The 18,204-nt window shown below is 43.1% G+C and overlaps 1 protein-coding gene across 3 annotated transcripts in view; it reads left to right on the forward strand.

The window, feature by feature from the left end:
• The window catches only part of LOC102206420 (ras and Rab interactor 2), a 40,543-nt gene extending 22,857 nt beyond the window's left edge, over positions 1-17,686 (forward strand). Inside the window, exons 6-13 of one of the 3 annotated variants that reach the window (XM_005746011.1) lie at positions 2,566-2,638; positions 3,231-3,322; positions 7,618-8,994; positions 12,921-13,003; positions 13,101-13,326; positions 13,960-14,091; positions 16,648-16,811; positions 17,071-17,686. In XM_005746011.1, coding sequence (XP_005746068.1) covers positions 2,566-2,638; positions 3,231-3,322; positions 7,618-8,994; positions 12,921-13,003; positions 13,101-13,326; positions 13,960-14,091; positions 16,648-16,811; positions 17,071-17,397 — 2,474 coding nt within the window. In that variant the 3' untranslated portion in view covers positions 17,398-17,686. Of the gene's footprint in view, positions 1-2,565; positions 2,639-3,230; positions 3,323-7,617; positions 8,995-12,920; positions 13,004-13,100; positions 13,327-13,959; positions 14,092-16,647; positions 16,869-17,070 lie in introns of all 3 variants that reach the window. The other 2 variants (XM_005746012.1, XM_005746013.1) reach the window with 2 other exon arrangements.
• The last annotated feature ends 518 nt before the right edge of the window (positions 17,687-18,204 follow it).

Below are 18,204 nucleotides of genomic sequence, written 5' to 3' on the forward strand. Positions count from 1 at the left end.
GGATGGTAAGTCAGGCCAGTTTTATGTCCCACTGACCAATGAAATGAAAGCTGTGACTCTCTCTTTAGTTTGGGGCTTAAAAATAACCTCCTGCATTCATGCCAACTTCCCAAGTTACAAGACTTGCTTGTACGAGGATTTTAAAACCTATAGTTAGAATTTGGTCATCCGGATAAATCAAAGAATAAACAAAGAGCCAAAGCCATTAAATGTTGCACGAGAACAGAAGACGCTTGAAGTTAAAAGAAAACTTCCCTGCAGTGTCCAGTTTAAGGCAGGCAGCAGTTCAGTCAGAAGCAGAAGAGCTGTGCAGCTGATTCCAGGCAGGAGCTGTAAACCCACACAGGATACACAGAATAAACCAAAAACTATAACTTCCTGTGATTTTTGGTGAACGCAGCTCAGGAAGTGAGATGGGAGCAGACTAGGAAATAAGCAGAGCATCCAGTTAAGATAATGAAGCCGAAATGTTGTTACATTAAAAACAAATCCAACATTTTCTATTGTATCTTTACTATTTTAACACATTTCCTCTGACGGTGCTTCACCTTAGATCTCCAAACTCATCCTGACCTCATCTTGTTTTTGCTCGTAGACAGTGTCCAAACTACAACTGCTGAAAGAGCCAGCCCTATAAGGCTTGACTGGTGATACTGGAAATGTGGGTTTTACAAACAAATGACTGCTGAAATGAACCTTTCGTCTAGATTTAACTTTTGTCCTGAGGGTTTGCCATGTGAAAACACATAACATACACAGGCTTCTGTTTAAGTAAGAGCAATTATAGTACTCATCTTCAGCAAACACGCACAGCAGCCACGATTTTCGTCACCTTTGTGCTTGTGCAGCATACCTGCGCTGACCTCTTTCATCTAAAGCTCTTTGCAGTTGTGCCTGCTTGTTGTGGTTCTTCCTTAAGCTGTGTGGAAGCTTTATTGAACTGTTAAACAGTCATTTTTAATTGTAACATTAACATCTGAGATATTAAAGTAAATCAGTTGCATGTATGGTAAGCATTAGTCATTGAGCTGCAACACTGCCAAGAAGTGACGACATACCAGCTGTGGATTTTCCCTGCTGAAATGACAGCACAGATGGGATTGTGCCTTAGGCCTGCTTTTTCTTCTAGCTGCTCTATAGTTGGCGTGCCTCGTCAAGCTAGCCCTGTACACAGTGTTTGAAGTGAACTTTTAATTATGTATATATATAAATACAACTTTAGAAAAGTTTCCTTTGTGAAACTCTGCCTGTGCACATAATGAGAAGAGTAACTTCTGTCTTTGTATGTGACTGTATGGAAACTAAAAGCTCAAAGCCACTTCTCTAAATGTGTATCAGAGAGCCAAGATGTCTCAAATGAGGTGAAAATCACCTAAGAGAGATTTGAACTCTTAGGTCTATGACATCCATTCAACAGCTGTTGAGGATATCTCAAAACTGTCCCAGATTTTGTCAGTTTATGTAGATGTTGAGTTATTTCGTGGTCTAATTTCAGATACTAGAGATCTAAATACTAGAAATAAAAAATAATAAATGAGAAAATGATCAAACTCATCAGAACTCATGATCTGAGGTAGTCATCGTGACATCGCCTGCTGTTTTATAGTCTCATTCTTGACGCCTCGAGCTTCTTGGCCACGGCCACCTTAACGTTGTGTAGCCAGACATGATGCAGATCTCACTGTGAGACAGAAGTGTGCTCACAGCAGGTGTACCTTTGAACTCGGTCACCTTAATTTACAGCATGAATATCATATTGTATTCAATAAAACTTGAAACTCAGGAAAGACTGTTGATCTGTATCCTTTTATGAACAAATGTAGCCTGCTAACATCATAAATGTGTCCCATCTGACCTGCACTCATGATGAAGGTTTCACAAAGAGACGTCACAAAGCAGTGGCTGATGTAATCGATTTTTTATGTACATCTATGATGAAAACGTTGCACCAAAAACCGAACGCACCAGCTTTCTAAGTACGCCAAGACCAGTCAGTTATTGGCACGTCCACTTTTATTATTTCTCACCACAGATTCATGCAAGAGTCTCTTTGCCTTCAGCAATCAGAACACAAGATGACATGTTTATATCCTCATATTTGTTATGTGGCGTGAGGACAGTGAGGGAACTCGACACCCTGACCTGGTGTTATAACTGCCAGTTCAAAAGAGGGAAAATAACCAGAGGAGATAAGAGAACTTGTAAAACTTGTTGCGCTTCTGGATTATTGACCTGTTCTTCCAGAAGCGACGGAGAAGTGGGCATGTGCAGTTTGTACCTGGAGTCAGTGAAGAGGAGAAACCCTGGGTAACTGACAAAGGTGGTCTGGAAATGTTGCAGTCACATCCTTTTAATTTATCCTTTGAGAACCTTTTTTTTCTTTGAGTTGAATTGTTGGGCTCGTTTATTTAATTCTTCTGACACAAGTACCATCTCATCAGTATAAACAAGCCTGAAAAAATGCTGATTAGGCGAGAAATCCCTCGGTGAACTCTTGCACTGCATGTCATTAACTTCCTGTGTGTGAAATCTGATGAGATCTTTGTAAATTTCATCTGCCTACAGCCTTTTCTCTCGATGGATCTGGGATCAGCTTTGCAGACCTGTTCCGGCTCGTGGCCTTTTACTGTATCAGCAGGTAAATGCCCCACCTAAGGCAGCTTCTTTGTTTGGTTTTCTTTGCTGTTGCTTTGTGATGATTCAAGCATGGATGAGGATAATGTCGAGTAAGCAGTCCGCTCTCAGCGCTCACGGCTTTCGCTTCTTGTTTTATATCGTGCCAGCTGGGGCAACGCAGACAGACACAGGAAATAGTTGAGCTGAAAGAAATGCCAGACACAACAAAGCAGACAATTAAATGGACACAAAATTGTCTTTAGATATTGTCTTCAGCTGCATGTTCGCTTTATGAAGTCTGAGCACGGGGTGTGTGTGTATCTGTAGCGCTGTATTAAAGTGGCGTTAATGTAGTGCAGTGGAAAACCAAGGGTGTGTTATGAAGGCACTTATCTGTATGACCGTGTTTAGGTCGTGTTTTGCCAACCAGACTTGAGGCGTCATCACTTTTGTTCCAGGATTTTATGTCAAACGAGGACGATGGATAAACATAAATCTGTCACACATGCACGTTTCTTTCACAACTGACCTTTAATTCGACAGCTACTTCAGCTCCTATGTTCATCCCTTCTTCTGCTTTCTTAACACATTTTAATTTGTTTTTGTCTCTTTAGAGATATCCTGCCATTCACACTCAAACTCCCAGAGGCCATAGCTTCAGCCAAGACCCAGAAAGAGCTGGAGGAGGTGGCTCAGCTTGGAGCAGGTAGCCTTGCTGCTTTGTAAACTCACACCCTGAATGAACATGTTGGATTTCTCACAAGTATATCTCCAAGTTGTCTGCACTTAATTCATGGTAAATTCTACCTGGTATGTCTTGATAATGTGGTTATTGCACCTCCACCATAAATGGCATAAAAGAAGGATGTAGCTATCGTGACATCAGCTGCTGATTATTGAAGTTCCATTATGAAGCCTCGAAATGAGCCTTTAAGTCTATAATGTGGATGATAAGATAAGATAAACCTTTATTAATGGTAAATGGTAAATGGCCTGTATTTATATAGCGCTTTTCTAGTCCCTAAGGACCCCAAAGCGCTTTACACATCCAGTCATCCACCCATTCACGCACACATTCACACTGGTGATGGCAGCTACATTGTAGCCACAGCCACCCTGGGGCGCACTGACAGAGGCGAGGCTGCCGGACACTGGCGCCACCGGGCCCTCTGACCACCACCAGTAGGCAACGGGTGAAGTGTCTCGCCCAAGGACACAACGACCGAGACTGTCCCACATGTGGGAAATGTTTTGGTCACAGCAGAAAGTAAGTTAAGAACAGTAAAAATTAAGAAAAATGAAAAAACAAACAAACAATAGAATAGAATACGATATGACAGAATAACATACTATACCAAACAGAACAAAAAACGGCCAAACTGGGAAATTGCAGTTGGTACTATTGCACATCAGGGAGATGGGGCGAAAGTTATCGTTGTGTATTGGATGTGTGTGTGTGTCTGTCTGCACATGTGTGGTCATCTGCAGAGACCATGTTGTGGAGTTTCACAGCAGAAGGGAGGAAAGACCTGTGAAATCTGTCCGTCTCACACCGCAGGTGCTGCAGCCTGACGGTACTGAAACTTAAAATGATCAAAATTTACAAATGGGACCTAATGTTTTTTTCAATATGACCTCAAATGAGTGACTGAGTCCCTAAAGTCTTAGAGAAAGTGTTTAAAGAGTATCACAGCACCATGCGGGAATTCACCGAGCTCCTGAGAGCGACCCTTTCTGTCGGTGCTTGATTTTCATACAGCTGTGTTTGGATAGATGAGTGAAAACCTTTAGCAATGAAGTGTTTTTAAGGACTTTTTTCAAGTCAACCCATTAGATGGGATTACCTTGTCTTTTGTGCATTGGCTTCACTTTTCACACCCAGTTTGATATTGTCTTTAGGACCTAAGGCTCATGCTAATTTAGTATTTTCTATCCCTTATATTAAAAGTGCTAGGCAAACTGATAAATAGTTTTGTTTTTTTTATTCTAATTGTTATGATTTCTTCTCTCTTGCTTGGCTAATCAGTTTCCTTCAGCTTTGTCCTGACAGGAAGAAACTATTGCTCGAGTGCTCAAACAGAGTAGAAATCACTGCATAGGTACTTTAATATAGGTACATAGTTTCTTTAGTGCTATTATTTTCACTTAATGTAAACTAGAGGAGTAAGTAAGTAAAGGCTGCTTTTCAATCTTAGTGCGTTGAACTCAGACTGTTCATTTGGTTTCCAAATCTTTTTAATTTGCTTTCCAGTTTGAGTTTTTGCTCGATGTATCTACTGGAAATTGTAATATTACCTGGTTACTGATCTGTAAAGTGCAGGCAGGCAAACAAAGCAAAGATAAAAAGGTCAGTGTTCGTGCTGCAGGTGCTCTGTTTGTTTTCCCTCACACTGACTATCCTGGTCGGGTTTCATAGCAGATTTGCTCACATCGCTCCGAGTTACTCTAAGCTCAGCTCCTGTGAAACTGCGGGTGAGTCAGCAGAAGCCTACGACATAACTCACCCCTGATGAGGGAGAGAAGGGAGTGGCGAGTGGAAAGCTACAGACGGCCAACTGCTGTCTGAGCACACACATGCCATTGCACTGCATTCAGACCTGTATAAAAACACAAAAGGCTTGCAAGCATGTGTGCTAACATAATACGTGCAGCATTACCAAGATGAAACGCTATCATTGTTTTTGCACAGTCTTCTATGAATGGATGTGGGTGGAAGCGTGCAGAGTTACTTTGTGATGAAGCACAGTGGCCGAAACATCCTTTAAGTATTAGCCAGTTTCTTTAATGCCGGATTTACAAGATTATCCTGTCATTGAGGGAAACTCCCCTTCGTCATTGGACTGCTTCTATTTAAAGACAAACAGCAGACCGTTGTGGACTCTGGCCACGCACATGTAAGGGAAAAAACAAAGAAACAAAACTTATCTTGCGCCTCCCGTGAATCAGTTAGTTTATCTCTCATGAGGCTGAACTCTTATCCTCCCTATCGGCATGACTTTTGTTAGCAGTGCTGTGAGTTTGGTCATCTCAGTTTAGACATTAACTTTCCATTTAGAATGCAAAATACTACAGATTACTGCTGCTCGTTGCAAAGTGAGATACCACTCTAACAAATGCATGTTAGCATTGCTGACATCATCATTAAAACCGCAGACAGACACAAGGGTCACTTTTTAAAACCTACCTAAAAATTGTTGCAGACCAAGTGGGGACTTCTGGGTTTGGAAAATTATGCAAATGTGGCGACTTAAATTAACCTGTATCCACTTATTAAGGCACGCAAACATTGTTTAAGCAAGTAAATCCCCATACACATGTTAAATCTTGCATGTCTGGCTTCACAGCAGAAATCACCATGTTTACAGCGTGCTGCAAAAACAGTTTTGGTCTTTATGGTTAGTTTTTCCCTTTGTAATAACTTAATCTGACAAATATTATGCTGTGAGGCAAGACCATCCAAAGTGTTTGTGCTACAGTTTGGTTAGTGAAATCAGTAGTTGTTAGAAATTCATGTTGTATTACTTTGTTGCATAGCGCACATTAGCACATTAGCATTGTGCATTGTAGGTAGATCGTTTATGTAGCTGATAATTTAACACCCTCTCACCTGAACATGGTATTTACTAGCTCTAAAAAAAACATGGCAGCAGCATAGGTTACATCACTGTCACTTCATCCATCATTTATATACAGTCTATGGGCAGACGAAAGACTCTAAAGACTTCCTGCATGGATATTTCACAATAAAAACCTTAAGGAATCTCTGGTGGAAGATTCCTTGCTTTCCTGATATTGTTTTAGTTTGCAGCACATGCAGGAAGTGATGAGGTTATTATTGTCAGTAACTTCTGCATTGAATTAATAAATTTATTTATATCTAAAAAAAACAAACCTGTGGTTTTAATGTGGTGAGCTTCACTCAGTATAAACAAATGTCTTGTTTGTAGTATTTAAGCTAAGTGAAAGTGTGTTTGAGGCACTTTAAAGTGCACGTCTTTACTTGGATAAAGGGGAACTGCGCTCAGCCCACTCTGCGGTCAGTCAGTTTTACGTGTGGTGTTTATTCAGGTTGGGTTGCTTGCTGTAGGGTTGCTTGCTGACACACACTACAGTGTCAGGTGCTCGTTGCTCACATGGACCAGCAAGAATCCCACAGGCAGCTTTCAGTCCCCAGACACCAAAGGATTACAGGACATATGAAACTGACCTAGCAACTGGAGCTGCTTCTTCATTTCCCCCGAGTTTGTCTCCATTTTTAAGTGGCAACAACTGTGTAGATGTATGCTGAGTGTGGATTATTTGTTGTCTGTTCTCTTAAAGGGTGGTTCAATCTTTATGCTGTAGCCGTGCGTTTATGATGGGATTCCACAGATGCTTTATTTTGTAGTTGTTCTCGCAGCAGCTGTGTTAGAATGAGGTCTGTCTTGCCAAGCAGCTGAAAACAATGGGATGATTCAGTGGAGTGAGAGAGCATTTCCTCCACTCCCCTTTCATGTTTATGCACTGTCAGTGTAAGAAAGAAACAGAAGAAGAACGTTGTTCAAATGAGATTCACAGACTTTACATTTAACACTAGATATTAGGAAGAAAGAAGACTGATACTGAATCGACTCAGAGCTACAAGGAAATGCAGAGCAGGAAGAAAGGGGTGGAGGGACTGTGGCTATGTGGAGTTTTTAGTGCCCTCCCACTGTGTGATTAGCATGTGTGGCTCCCTCTCTCTGGGTGTGTGTCGGCATCCAGTGAGTCAGAGCAGAGAGGCACGGGCTGAGTATGGAACACTTCTAGACGACAAACGAGCAGGAAAGACGGACAAAACTTTGAAAACTTAAAGGGAGCCAACAAAGTTAGTGGTGAGAACCTGCTGAAAACTCTGCTGCTGCTTTAATTTGAACACAGCAGCTGCTCTGAGGATTTATTCTCTGTGGGAGTTTTGACTTGTCTCAGGAGACGCTGGTCAATGTTTGCCTCTGACGGTTTCTTTACGTCTGTGTGTTACAGGTTTCTGGGACTCTGCCCTGTGCAGTCAGCGGCACACCTCCCCCCGTCCCTGTCGCCCTCTGAGCCGGACCCTCAGCCCCCAGCGGACCAACAGGAACAGCGAGGTCGAGGGGTCACAGCAGAGACACACCAGGGCTCACTGTGACAGCGCACCGGCAACCTTACAATCCCATGCACCTCCACCTAACTTTCACCTAGAGAGAAGACATTCCAGCGGTCCTCTGTGCTTTGTTAACCCGCTCTTTCTCCAAACCCATCCGCACCGCCGTAGCAGCTCTGAGGAGGAGCCGCCCTCAAAGGCTGTCGAGTCCACCCTGGAGAATGCAGAGGAATCAAAGCCTTTAACTGGCAGCCAAAGCAGTGATCCACACGTGGACAAAATCAAACCCAACAGCAAATCGCGCCCCCCTCGCCCCCCGCCGCCGCGCTCGATGCCACGCCGGCGTCCTGCCCCACCTCCACCTGGACCTCCAGCAGCTACTGCCAGACCGAAGAGCATGCCAGAGGCTGTAATTACAAGGCAGCACCAATCCTCAAATAAGCGCCCGGCACCCGCTCGACCTTCGATGGGCATCAAGCACAGCGGATCATCCAAAAGTGGCAGCTCACCAATCCCCGTGACTTCAAACCCACCGCCTCCGAGGCCAAAGAAGCCGGATTTGGAGTCTCACCGCTGCCACATTGCCCTGGATGATGAGACCATCGCCAAGGCCCTGTCTCGTGCCAAACTGCCATCCTGCCAGCCTCAATCTGCCACCCCTGCGGATCTGGAGAGTCCGTCCGGTCCTAATGAGAGGGGACACCAGCGACTCAGCGACATGAGCATGTCTACTTCTTCCTCCGACTCACTGGAATACTCCCAGTCTCCTGGATTCTCCCTGGCCCTGACCCCTACCCCATCATTACACCTAAATCACCAAGACCCGGTGGAGGACAGCAGTGAGGACGATGACGATGGGGAAGAAGAGGAGGAGGACTACGGAGTTGGCATGGAGACAGACTTAGAAATGCGCCTCCGTCCATCCTTCAGAGCCCGGAGCCGAAAGGTCGGCGTGAATATAAGCGGTAGTTCCTTCATCCTTCCCAGGGCCTTGAAGGGGCGCTTCAGTAAGGTCAGCGGCATGCTCAGCTCCCTCATGACCCCGGAGAGGCGGACGGTGAAAAGGATCGCTGAGCTGTCCAGGGACAAAAGCTCGTACTTTGGTTCCCTGGTTCAGGACTACATCGGCTTCGTTCAGGAGAATCGAAGCTGTCACACATCAGGGATGGATTTTCTGCAGACTCTCAGGCAGTTTATGACACAGATGAAGGCTTACCTGCGCCAGAGCTCTGAGCTCGACCCTCCTATTGAGTCCCTCATACCCGAGGACCAGATTGGTAAGTGTTTCAAGTGAAATGTGACTTGGAGATTTGTAGTATGAGCTCGTCCTGACTTTGTAAAAGATCTTTGTGTGGGTGCAGGTGTGGGCGTGTGTCATGTTTTGTTATATATCTGACAGCTTTCAGATCTCTACATGTTCACATTCCAGATATGTTGGGCCATTAGTGATTCAGAGGGTTTCAAAATCCCTACATTCATCGACAGTGCTGAAGCCTTGCATTGTGTCGTTGAACTTTCCATATTAGCATGCCTCATTAGCTGTGTTGAATTACACACATGCCAGCGTGCTGTGCCCTAGTGAGTTATTCCTGGCCTGTGTTTGTCGCCATAATCTCACACTGTAGTTGAGTTTGACTTTGAAGGGCAGGTGTTGCTTTTAAGTGTATATTTAACTTGGTGGGGCTGTTATTAAATGTCAGGACTCAAGGCTACAGAACTGTGTCAAAAAGTACCTTCGTATGCCTTCATTTCATTCATTATTATCATTATACTGCTGCTCGTGTTAGGATCCATCAGGTCCTGCTGGATATGTTTTTTTTAAAGTGTTGCTTTCTCAGTGATGTCAGAACATTTGAAAAAATAGTTTGCACATATGGAAAACTCTCTGAAAGGGACGCTTCATTCTGATCAGATTATTGTGCACTTGCTTTGCAGAATATGTGAGCATGTCTTTGCACACATCTCACATCCCCTTGTTCATTGTAAACAATAACAGCAAAGCCTTGTTCAGGGACAGAGAAATGATCCTTTCTGATTGTCCTAACAGACCGCACATAAACAATCTCGCGCTCACAAAGGTTCCCTTTGGAGAGGAGAACTAATGGAAACATGTTTAATAAGCAGGCAGACTTTGATTCAATAGTTTGCAAAATGGAAATCTACTTTACTAGTCATTGGCCCAAATGTGGCCCACATCTTCAGTTTCCTGTGAGCCACGTTTGGCCTTGAGTGACGCTCATGTATCAGGCTGAGTCTGGCTGCCTAAACTTAGCCCCACATCCACCTTACATGAGCCAAATGAGGTGTGTTGTGGGTTTTGGCCAAGTCTAACACCCAGCTCAGAACGTCTGAGCCACATCCAGCCTGCTGGAACATTTGTGAGCACCAGAACTGAAACATAAATGAGTATAAAGTGGCTCAGATTAAGCCCTCGTTTGTCAGCTGTCAGAATAAAAAGTCCGAGCTGAGAGCCGACAGTCCGCCTGATGTCATGTTACACTCACACATAACTGTGAAAAAGGAGAAGTTGAGCTAAGGTGACCCTTCGAGCCTCTCGGGCGTGTTTACAGAAATACTGGGGAGTGCAGTTATGTTGCAGCAGAACAAAATGTTCTGTTGTGTTTATAATGAAAAGGAGGGCTTGAAGTGCAAAATTTGGAGTGATTTTAGAGAGTGCAACACTTGAAGTATTGTGAGTGGGAGAAGCAGAATGGTTAGCTTATAGGGAGGCTTTTGACTGGCAGCACACACCCCAATTCATAAGTAAACAGAGAATGTGAATGACGAAGAAAGGCGGGGTGTAAATCAGTAAATGAGATATTTACTATGCGCTTCTGGTGTTCCGTCAGATGTAGGAGTACGTGTTTGCCTCCCCATTTAATTGCTTTTGAGATAAAACCTAACAACAAATCAGAAAGTCAGAAAATGTAACGGTCGATCCTGAGGAGGCTCCGATCACGTCCTTGTGTGCACGTGAGGATCTAACAGAGTCGTCCAAGGCTTCCTTTTTATGGCTCTAGATTTATATCTGTAAGCATTTTGCAATAAAGGACTCGCCAAGCCCTTGTCTCAGGTGAGCCACAGCACTTGGCTCTCGTACAGAGTGAGCGGGATAATTGGGAGGTAGTCATCCTGTACTTCTGTGGCTCACAAAGAAAGCAAAACAGAATACCAATTCTTCATAAGAACAGGATTCCTGTGCGTGCATGCACTGTACTTTGTTCTGCGTAAATCATTGCATAAGTCTGGCATAAACGGCGCCCGGAGGCTGGGGTTGCCTGTGCTGCATGAATACTCGCTGTCAGTGAACAATAACACACGATTGTGTGAAATGCAGCATGCTGGGCATAGTTGAGGAAATGGTTTGAAGCCCGGGTACGTGGGTCAGAGGTACAGACGGAGCCGTTGTATTTACACTCACGTACAATCTGCTTCCAGGTTGGTAAATGACCGGAATGCTTAAAGCTCACACTCGAGCTCAGTCACTCTTTAACCTTATCAGAGCCATAAACATGCAATCTATCTGACACAACCTGATTTCAAGTGTTTGAATGTCAAACTCTAAAGTTTAGTTTATTTACTCATTTTGCGGCTTCAGCTTTGAAAGGCATGCGTTGATCCTTCTTCCAATTATTTACCTTTTTCTGCTTTTTAGTGTTAAGATAGCAAATGTTTCCCATTAGCCCACATGTTCATAGAATCTGTTCTTACACATAAAAAGAGCCAAAAAACACTATACTGTAGCAAATAAAGAGATTATTCAACCAGCTTGAGCTTTTTTGTTATGTCCACTAATCAAAGTAAATCATGCTGCTGTGATTAGTGGAGATAAATCTGATTTGTTCTCCTGCTGCCGTTTAGGAGGCAACTTTGTGAGAGGAGCCTTGGCATTAGGGAGACATATCGGCGATAGCTTGACGTCCTCGTAAATGATTTCATCACAGGATGGATGGTAAAGGGCATCATGTGCCTGAGGGCGTTCTCTGCTGCCAGACATTGTGCATCCTTATACTCAAATTACTTCCTGTTCATTGTCTTAAACGGCCTTCTGGCAGCATGATGGCGCGGTGGTGTGCGCTGTTGCCAAACCATCCCTGTGTTTTCCCCGTGTCTCCGTGGCTTCTCCTCTCACAGTCACAAAGACATGCATGAAGTGGGGGGAGGTCAGTCTACTTGGTCTCTGATTTCGATTTGTTTTGCTGATGAGAGCAAACAGACTGGAATTCAAAAGTGTCTCCTAACCATAAAGTGGTTATGTGAGCCCCACAGAGTGCAGCTGGTAATATCTGAGGTAGGAGTATGTACTGTTTATAAGACTGGGGAAACCTGCAGTCAGCTGAGACTGAAGAAGTCAGTTGGATGAGTGACGAAACGTTGCTCCCACAAACTGCTACGTCCAGATGAACAGAATCAACTTTTGGTGAAGTTGGAGGGAGTTGTTGTTATTTTCTAATAAAGAAAACAACTGAAGAATAGAAACATCTGAAGCGTTGAGCTGACTGAGGTGAATTTCTTGGTATGGTCTCCGTTTTGACATGCAAATAACATGTCGTAGAAATGATTTTAAAAACGCCGATATTTTATTTTCCATGTGATTTCTTGAAATGCATTTATAGTGCACTGGCCATATTTCCAAAAAATACATTAAAAAAGAAATAAGAAAAAGAAAGAAATACATTCAGGTACGATCAATTTTGGCAAATAAAGAAAACAAAAAGTCGGTTTGCCGACTGAATGCTCATGTTGAGCTTATTGTCAGTGATCTCTCACATGTCATCTGGGTTTAATTACCGATTAAAAGCATTAAGTCTTTAAAGATGACGCGCTCTGATATTAGGGTGGATCATTTAAGCCTGATAACTTAATCTTAGCCTGACTTTAAGCCATATGTGAGGACGGAGTCCAGGACTGTGCAGCGTTAAATGTGAGAAAAGTTTCAGGGTTGATGAACATGACTTCAGCGTGCTGACTGCCATAAGCATGTGACGATGGTTTCGGGTTAACCAGTAAATCACCTCATTCGTTCCCAGGAACTGCAGTGTACATAAGAGTTACAGCAAATGTACAGTTTCAGTTTTATTTAACTTGTCATTGCACAACACACAGTGACACACTTTATTATTTGATTACTCAAAGAAATGATCATTACATTAAGTCTGGTGCTTAACCGGTTGTCTGTGTGTGGGTGTGTCCTCTTCCACAGACCAGGTGCTGGAGAAGGCCATGCACAAATGTGTCTTAAAACCTCTGAACAGCGTCATCGACACGGCTTTGCATGACTTCCAGGTGAAGATCTTAGAAAAGTGTCTTGATAAATGAGGAGATAAGCAATGCTAAAGATGAAGCCCTGATATCAGTGATGCATTGTCTCTGTTCGCTGCAGGTGAGCAGTGGAGCTTTGCAGCAGCTGAGGGAGAACTTGGCGCTGGCTAAGACCAAAAAGCCCCAGGAGCTCGGGGTGGATGGTGCCGTGCCCCCTGACGCCGTGGCTATCGAGAAAATCCGGCAGAAGTTCCTGAACATGAGGAAGATGTATTCCCCCGAGAAGAAGGTGTCACTGCTGCTGCGAGTGTGTAAGCTCATTTACACCATCATGCAGGATAACTCAGGTATGGAAAAGTCCGTTTGTTCCCAGTTTGTCAGTTTCCTCTGATTGTTTACAGCTGTGATTTTTTTCCTTTTCCTTCCTCTGCCTGACCTGTGCGACTACCATCAAGGTTATTGTAGTTAACTGAAATGAAACCAAAAACTACAATTAGATATAAAAAACATTGTTTTATTCTAAAATCAAAATGAAAAACCAGACTCTTGGAAAAAATTCAAACTAACAGAAATGATTTTGTGGTTTTAGAATGTATTCATTTGTGATAGTAGTTATCACAACTTGGCTGATGAGGCTTTGATGGGCGTGTTTGTTGAGTCTGGATGTCTAGACTGTGAGTCAACTGCTTCCAAAAGGAGTTTTCAAAAAGTAACACCTGTTCTGATTTTCCTAAATCACGCCTCTTGACATACATAGGCCCTCCATACAATTCCAATTAAAAATGACTAAACCTAACGTCAAAATGAATAAAAACGAAACTAAAATGAAACGTTTTAACATTTTCAAACGAAAGCAGAACTGAGAACGATCTAACGAACTCCGGAAACGAACTGAAAATCATATAAAAGTGAAAAATAATTTGAAAATACAAACCCGCCACACCTACATCCCCCTCTGCTCTCCATCTGTTTCCTTCCAGGGAGGATGTACGGTGCCGATGACTTCCTGCCCATGCTCACTTATGTGGTGGCTCAGTGCGACATGCCACAGCTGGACACGGAGATCCAGTACATGATGGAGCTGCTGGATCCATCCCTGCTTCAAGGAGAGGGTAGGTCCTGTCGGTTACACAGGACATACACATTACAGCAGCACTTGTGCATCGGTTACAGACACAGTTACCATCTGAGAAATGTTCGCTCAATATTCGCAGAATTCTTTTCATGGTTTAGAAAAATAACTTCACGATATCTAATCATGATTCAGTTTAGCTGCATGTGAAAATAGTTACAACAACAGTATGCCTTATACTTTAAAAGATCAATGTCTACAAGACATTTAGGTACCAAACTAGTTTGCTCATTGGGTCATAACAGAGCCTCTCCTACTGACGTGTAACATTGTTAAAGCAGGACTTTAAATAAAGCAGAGAGAGACTCTGAGGTCTGCTCACTGAAAACATCACCTCGTCTTAAAGTTTACATGCTTCATTCTCCAGGTTGGGCGCACCAGTGTGCTGTGAGGCTAAAGAGGTCCACCCCGTTTTGTAACCTGGTCAGAGGAAGGTCTTGCCATTTTGACTGTGTGAGAACAGGAAGCTTCCAGTTTAATGGATGTACATACCCGAGATTATAGGTGGAAGTCACGTAGTGGAAGTTCAGACTGTGAGAGGAGTGGTTTCCTGCCACAGTCCGGTTGACAGTATTAGGATGTTGTATCAGGACTGATTGTGGAAAGGAATATTTTGCATAATCTGCCGCTGCTGCATGTAGCGATGAACCTGCCGAGTTTTATCTCCAAACTCTTTCCTTTAATAACTGTGCAGCTTTTACAGCATCTTATTACTCTTTGTTATGGTTTTACAGCTTTGATGTTTTGATTCAGTATCGCTGCTCTTATCAGTTTTATTACCAGCAGCAACAAACTTGGAGCTGTTTTCTTTTGAAAAAAAACATCCTACAGAAATACTGCTCATGAATAATTTAGTAGGTAATAAGTCAGAGAAACGGCAACGAGGAAGGGTCAGACTCCATATTAGCTGTCAGATCACTCAGGTTTTTTGTGGTGGGTGAAACGTTTTATGAGCGATGTTAATGACAGTAGATGACGAGCTCTCAGCTGTAGGATGTTACTCATTGTTTGTCTAAATAATGAATAATTGCCTGTATATGTGAGTGTGTGGCTGTCGGGGCCATGTGTACTTTTAGCTTGGTGACATCTATGTCATGTCTGAGTAAACGAAACCACAGAGAATAAAGCAGGCGTGTATCACTACACCATCACATGTCTTTCATTCACGCCGGGAGCGTTCAGGAGTGGAGTTCAGTCTGCTCAGGGTCTCCTGTTCTGTGCAGCTTCATGTGCCTCCTGTTTAATTTAAACAAAAATCCGCCTGGTGGCACTTTTAGTGACGCTTTCTTGATGAATGTTTAGGAGGCTTCTGAAAGATGCTGCAGTGCGTCTGGTAGAATAAACATAAAAACACTCCCACATTCAGCTGGTAACAGCTGTACTGTACAACCATGACGCTAAGCTGAGAAACTAAAGAATTTAAAGATTCACTGAAATATTTTCCTCTCCATCACTGGCCCGGAGCGATGTTTTAAAAGCTGGTAAATTATAGAGCAATACACCTTCTGCTAACAATGAGTCATTGACCCTTCGAACCCGTGACCGGCTGAAAGAGAAACAAATGAGTTATGTTTTATAACTAAAACCATGTCACAGTGTGTTGTGTAACACTAGTGTTAGTTACTGTTCGCGGGAGTGAAAGAGTCGTGAATATCTACACGTTGCTGCTGGTTGGAAATGATGTGGGACACGTGGGCAGAGGTTTAATCATCACCAAAATCATCACTACTTGATGAGTTAGTTACAGATGTTTTGTTTTTAATGACTTTCATTTATTTTAATTGGTTCTTTTAGCTGTACAGCACTCTGCTCACCTGTTGTCTTTAAAATGCGCTTATGGAGAAATTGACTTTGCCTGCTGTGCTGCCCCCTAGTGGCCAGAAATCTACAGAAGTAGTTCCTTTTAAAGTTTGATTAAAAAAAACAAATGTGAGGTTTTCCTTATTTTAGCATTAATGTCTTTATTATGAAGCTTGGTATTTAGGGGAAACTAAAGACACAAAGTTCACTCGCAGGATGATGATAAATAGTAAAATAAATAAAGACTGAACTGCAAAGTGTCCCAACAGTTTCTGTCTAAAGTCATTTAACATATTTGTTTCTTCTTTTGAAAGCTTTGTCTTGCCTTCAGTAGAAGGTGTACGGTATCACTGAGGTCTTTTACAGTGACTCTCAGCTCCAGTTTTTATTGAAGGTTCTTTGAGAAAACTTGATAAATGCTTGCATAGGAAGGAAAAGTCCTCACAGCAAGGAAATTCCAGTCAGTGTTTTGATTTTTAATGGGCTGGAACCACTTCAAAAGGAAAAAATAAGAAGGTTTAATGTACCAAGAGTGAAATATTTTCCCATCAGCACCAAGCTGTCTGGCACGTAAACTGAAAATGTTTAATAATCGGCTGTGTAGGTAAATATCTTTGACCCTTAAGCACCAAATCAGATTCATTTCTGCCAGAAAGGCGCGACTGTCTTCATTTTTCTTAATTATTTTTTAACTTCGGTTGGTTTCGTTTCTTTTTGTATTTAATTTTTACCCCAGGCGGTTACTACCTGACCAGTGCCTACGGAGCCATGTCCCTCATCAAAAACTTCCAGGAGGAGCAGGCGGCCCGAGTGCTGAGCTCCGAGGCCAGGAACACGCTGCACCAGTGGCACCGCCGGCGGACCGCCCAGCGTTCAGTACCGTGTGTGGACGACTTTCAGGTATCACCTGACCTGAGCCGACCTTGACCATCCAGGCAGTGAGTCAAACTTGTACGAGTAAGAGTAAATCCAGCTTTGGACAGAGGCATGGAAGGTGCTGTGTCTCAACTGTACTAACATCACAGCATGTTGCTCCTGATAACATTACTGCATGTAAAATCTTTGTCACTGCATGTGGGTTTCCTGCCTGCTCACCTCCTCAGAAATGCCGCTTTCGTTCATTTTACAGTTTTCTAAAATTGAACTCTTTTCTCTCTAGAACTATCTCCGAGTCGCGCTGCAAGAGCCGGGGGTGGGCTGCACGGCCAAAACGCTGGTCGTCCACCCGTACACCACCACAGAAGAGGTCTGCTCGCTGTGCGCCCAGAAGTTCAGGCTCTCCGACCCTGAGAACTACGCTCTGTTTCTGGTCAACGAGGAAACCAGCCAGCAGCTCACCCCAGACACTCACCCTCAGCGAATCAAAGCCGAGCTCCACAGCCGGCCGCGCGCTCAGGTCTTCCACTTCGTCTACAGGAGGGTGCACAACCTGAACCTCTGCGTCCCCGGCGTCGTGCAAAATGGAAACTGTCCTCAGGTTGAATAGCAGAGGGAGACAAGCTCCGCCTCTGGTGCTTGTTGATGTTTTGTGGAGAGGGTTGAAGTTGCACATTGGCAAGTTGATGCAGATATGAAATAAGGATGTCTTTGATTAGCAAATGATTTTTTTTTAATTAGGTTGAACTCTGGAAAAAGACAAAGAAGGGGAAATTCAGCAGCCTGTATCTGCTTTGGTTATAAAGGAGTTTAGCATGTGTTACGTGGGTGGAAATGAAATGTTTGGCCATGATGGACACGTATACCATCCTCAAATAAATGACTAACTTTTGCCTTAACTACTGCTCCCTCGGTGCCTTTAAAAGGAATTGATTATACTGTTTGCCACTGACAGCATTCAACCCAGATTAAAACTCCACTCTAAGCATTAATTTAAAAAGAGAAATGAGCTTTTGTAAAGTGTATGATTGTTCTGTTTTTATTGTTCTGCAGTTGCTGGACAACTGCAGTTGGTATTTGTGTGTAGAAATATTTTTATATCCAAATATTTTTTATCCCTTAAGTGACAAAGATTTGTATTCTGAATTACTGTTTCTGTACTGGACTCAATACTGGACTTTATTTATGCCAGATATTTCTCCAAAGTCGACTTAAATCAGCACAGTTTCTATTGTATGTTATTAAAAAAAAGCTGAATATGTAAATTTATAAAATACACTTTAAACGAGGCCACTTGCTGACTCCTGTATTTATGTATGTTTTTCTGAAAAGTCACAATTCAGTAGCACGGCAACAGGAAGAGAACAATGGATGATTTTGCTGCATTTATGAGACAAAATCACACACCTGCAAAATG

Source organism: Pundamilia nyererei, unplaced genomic scaffold (genome assembly GCF_000239375.1).
Source record: "Pundamilia nyererei isolate P.nyererei 1_Seehausen unplaced genomic scaffold, PunNye1.0 scaffold00171, whole genome shotgun sequence".
In the NCBI taxonomy this organism is placed as follows: domain Eukaryota; kingdom Metazoa; phylum Chordata; class Actinopteri; order Cichliformes; family Cichlidae; genus Pundamilia; species Pundamilia nyererei.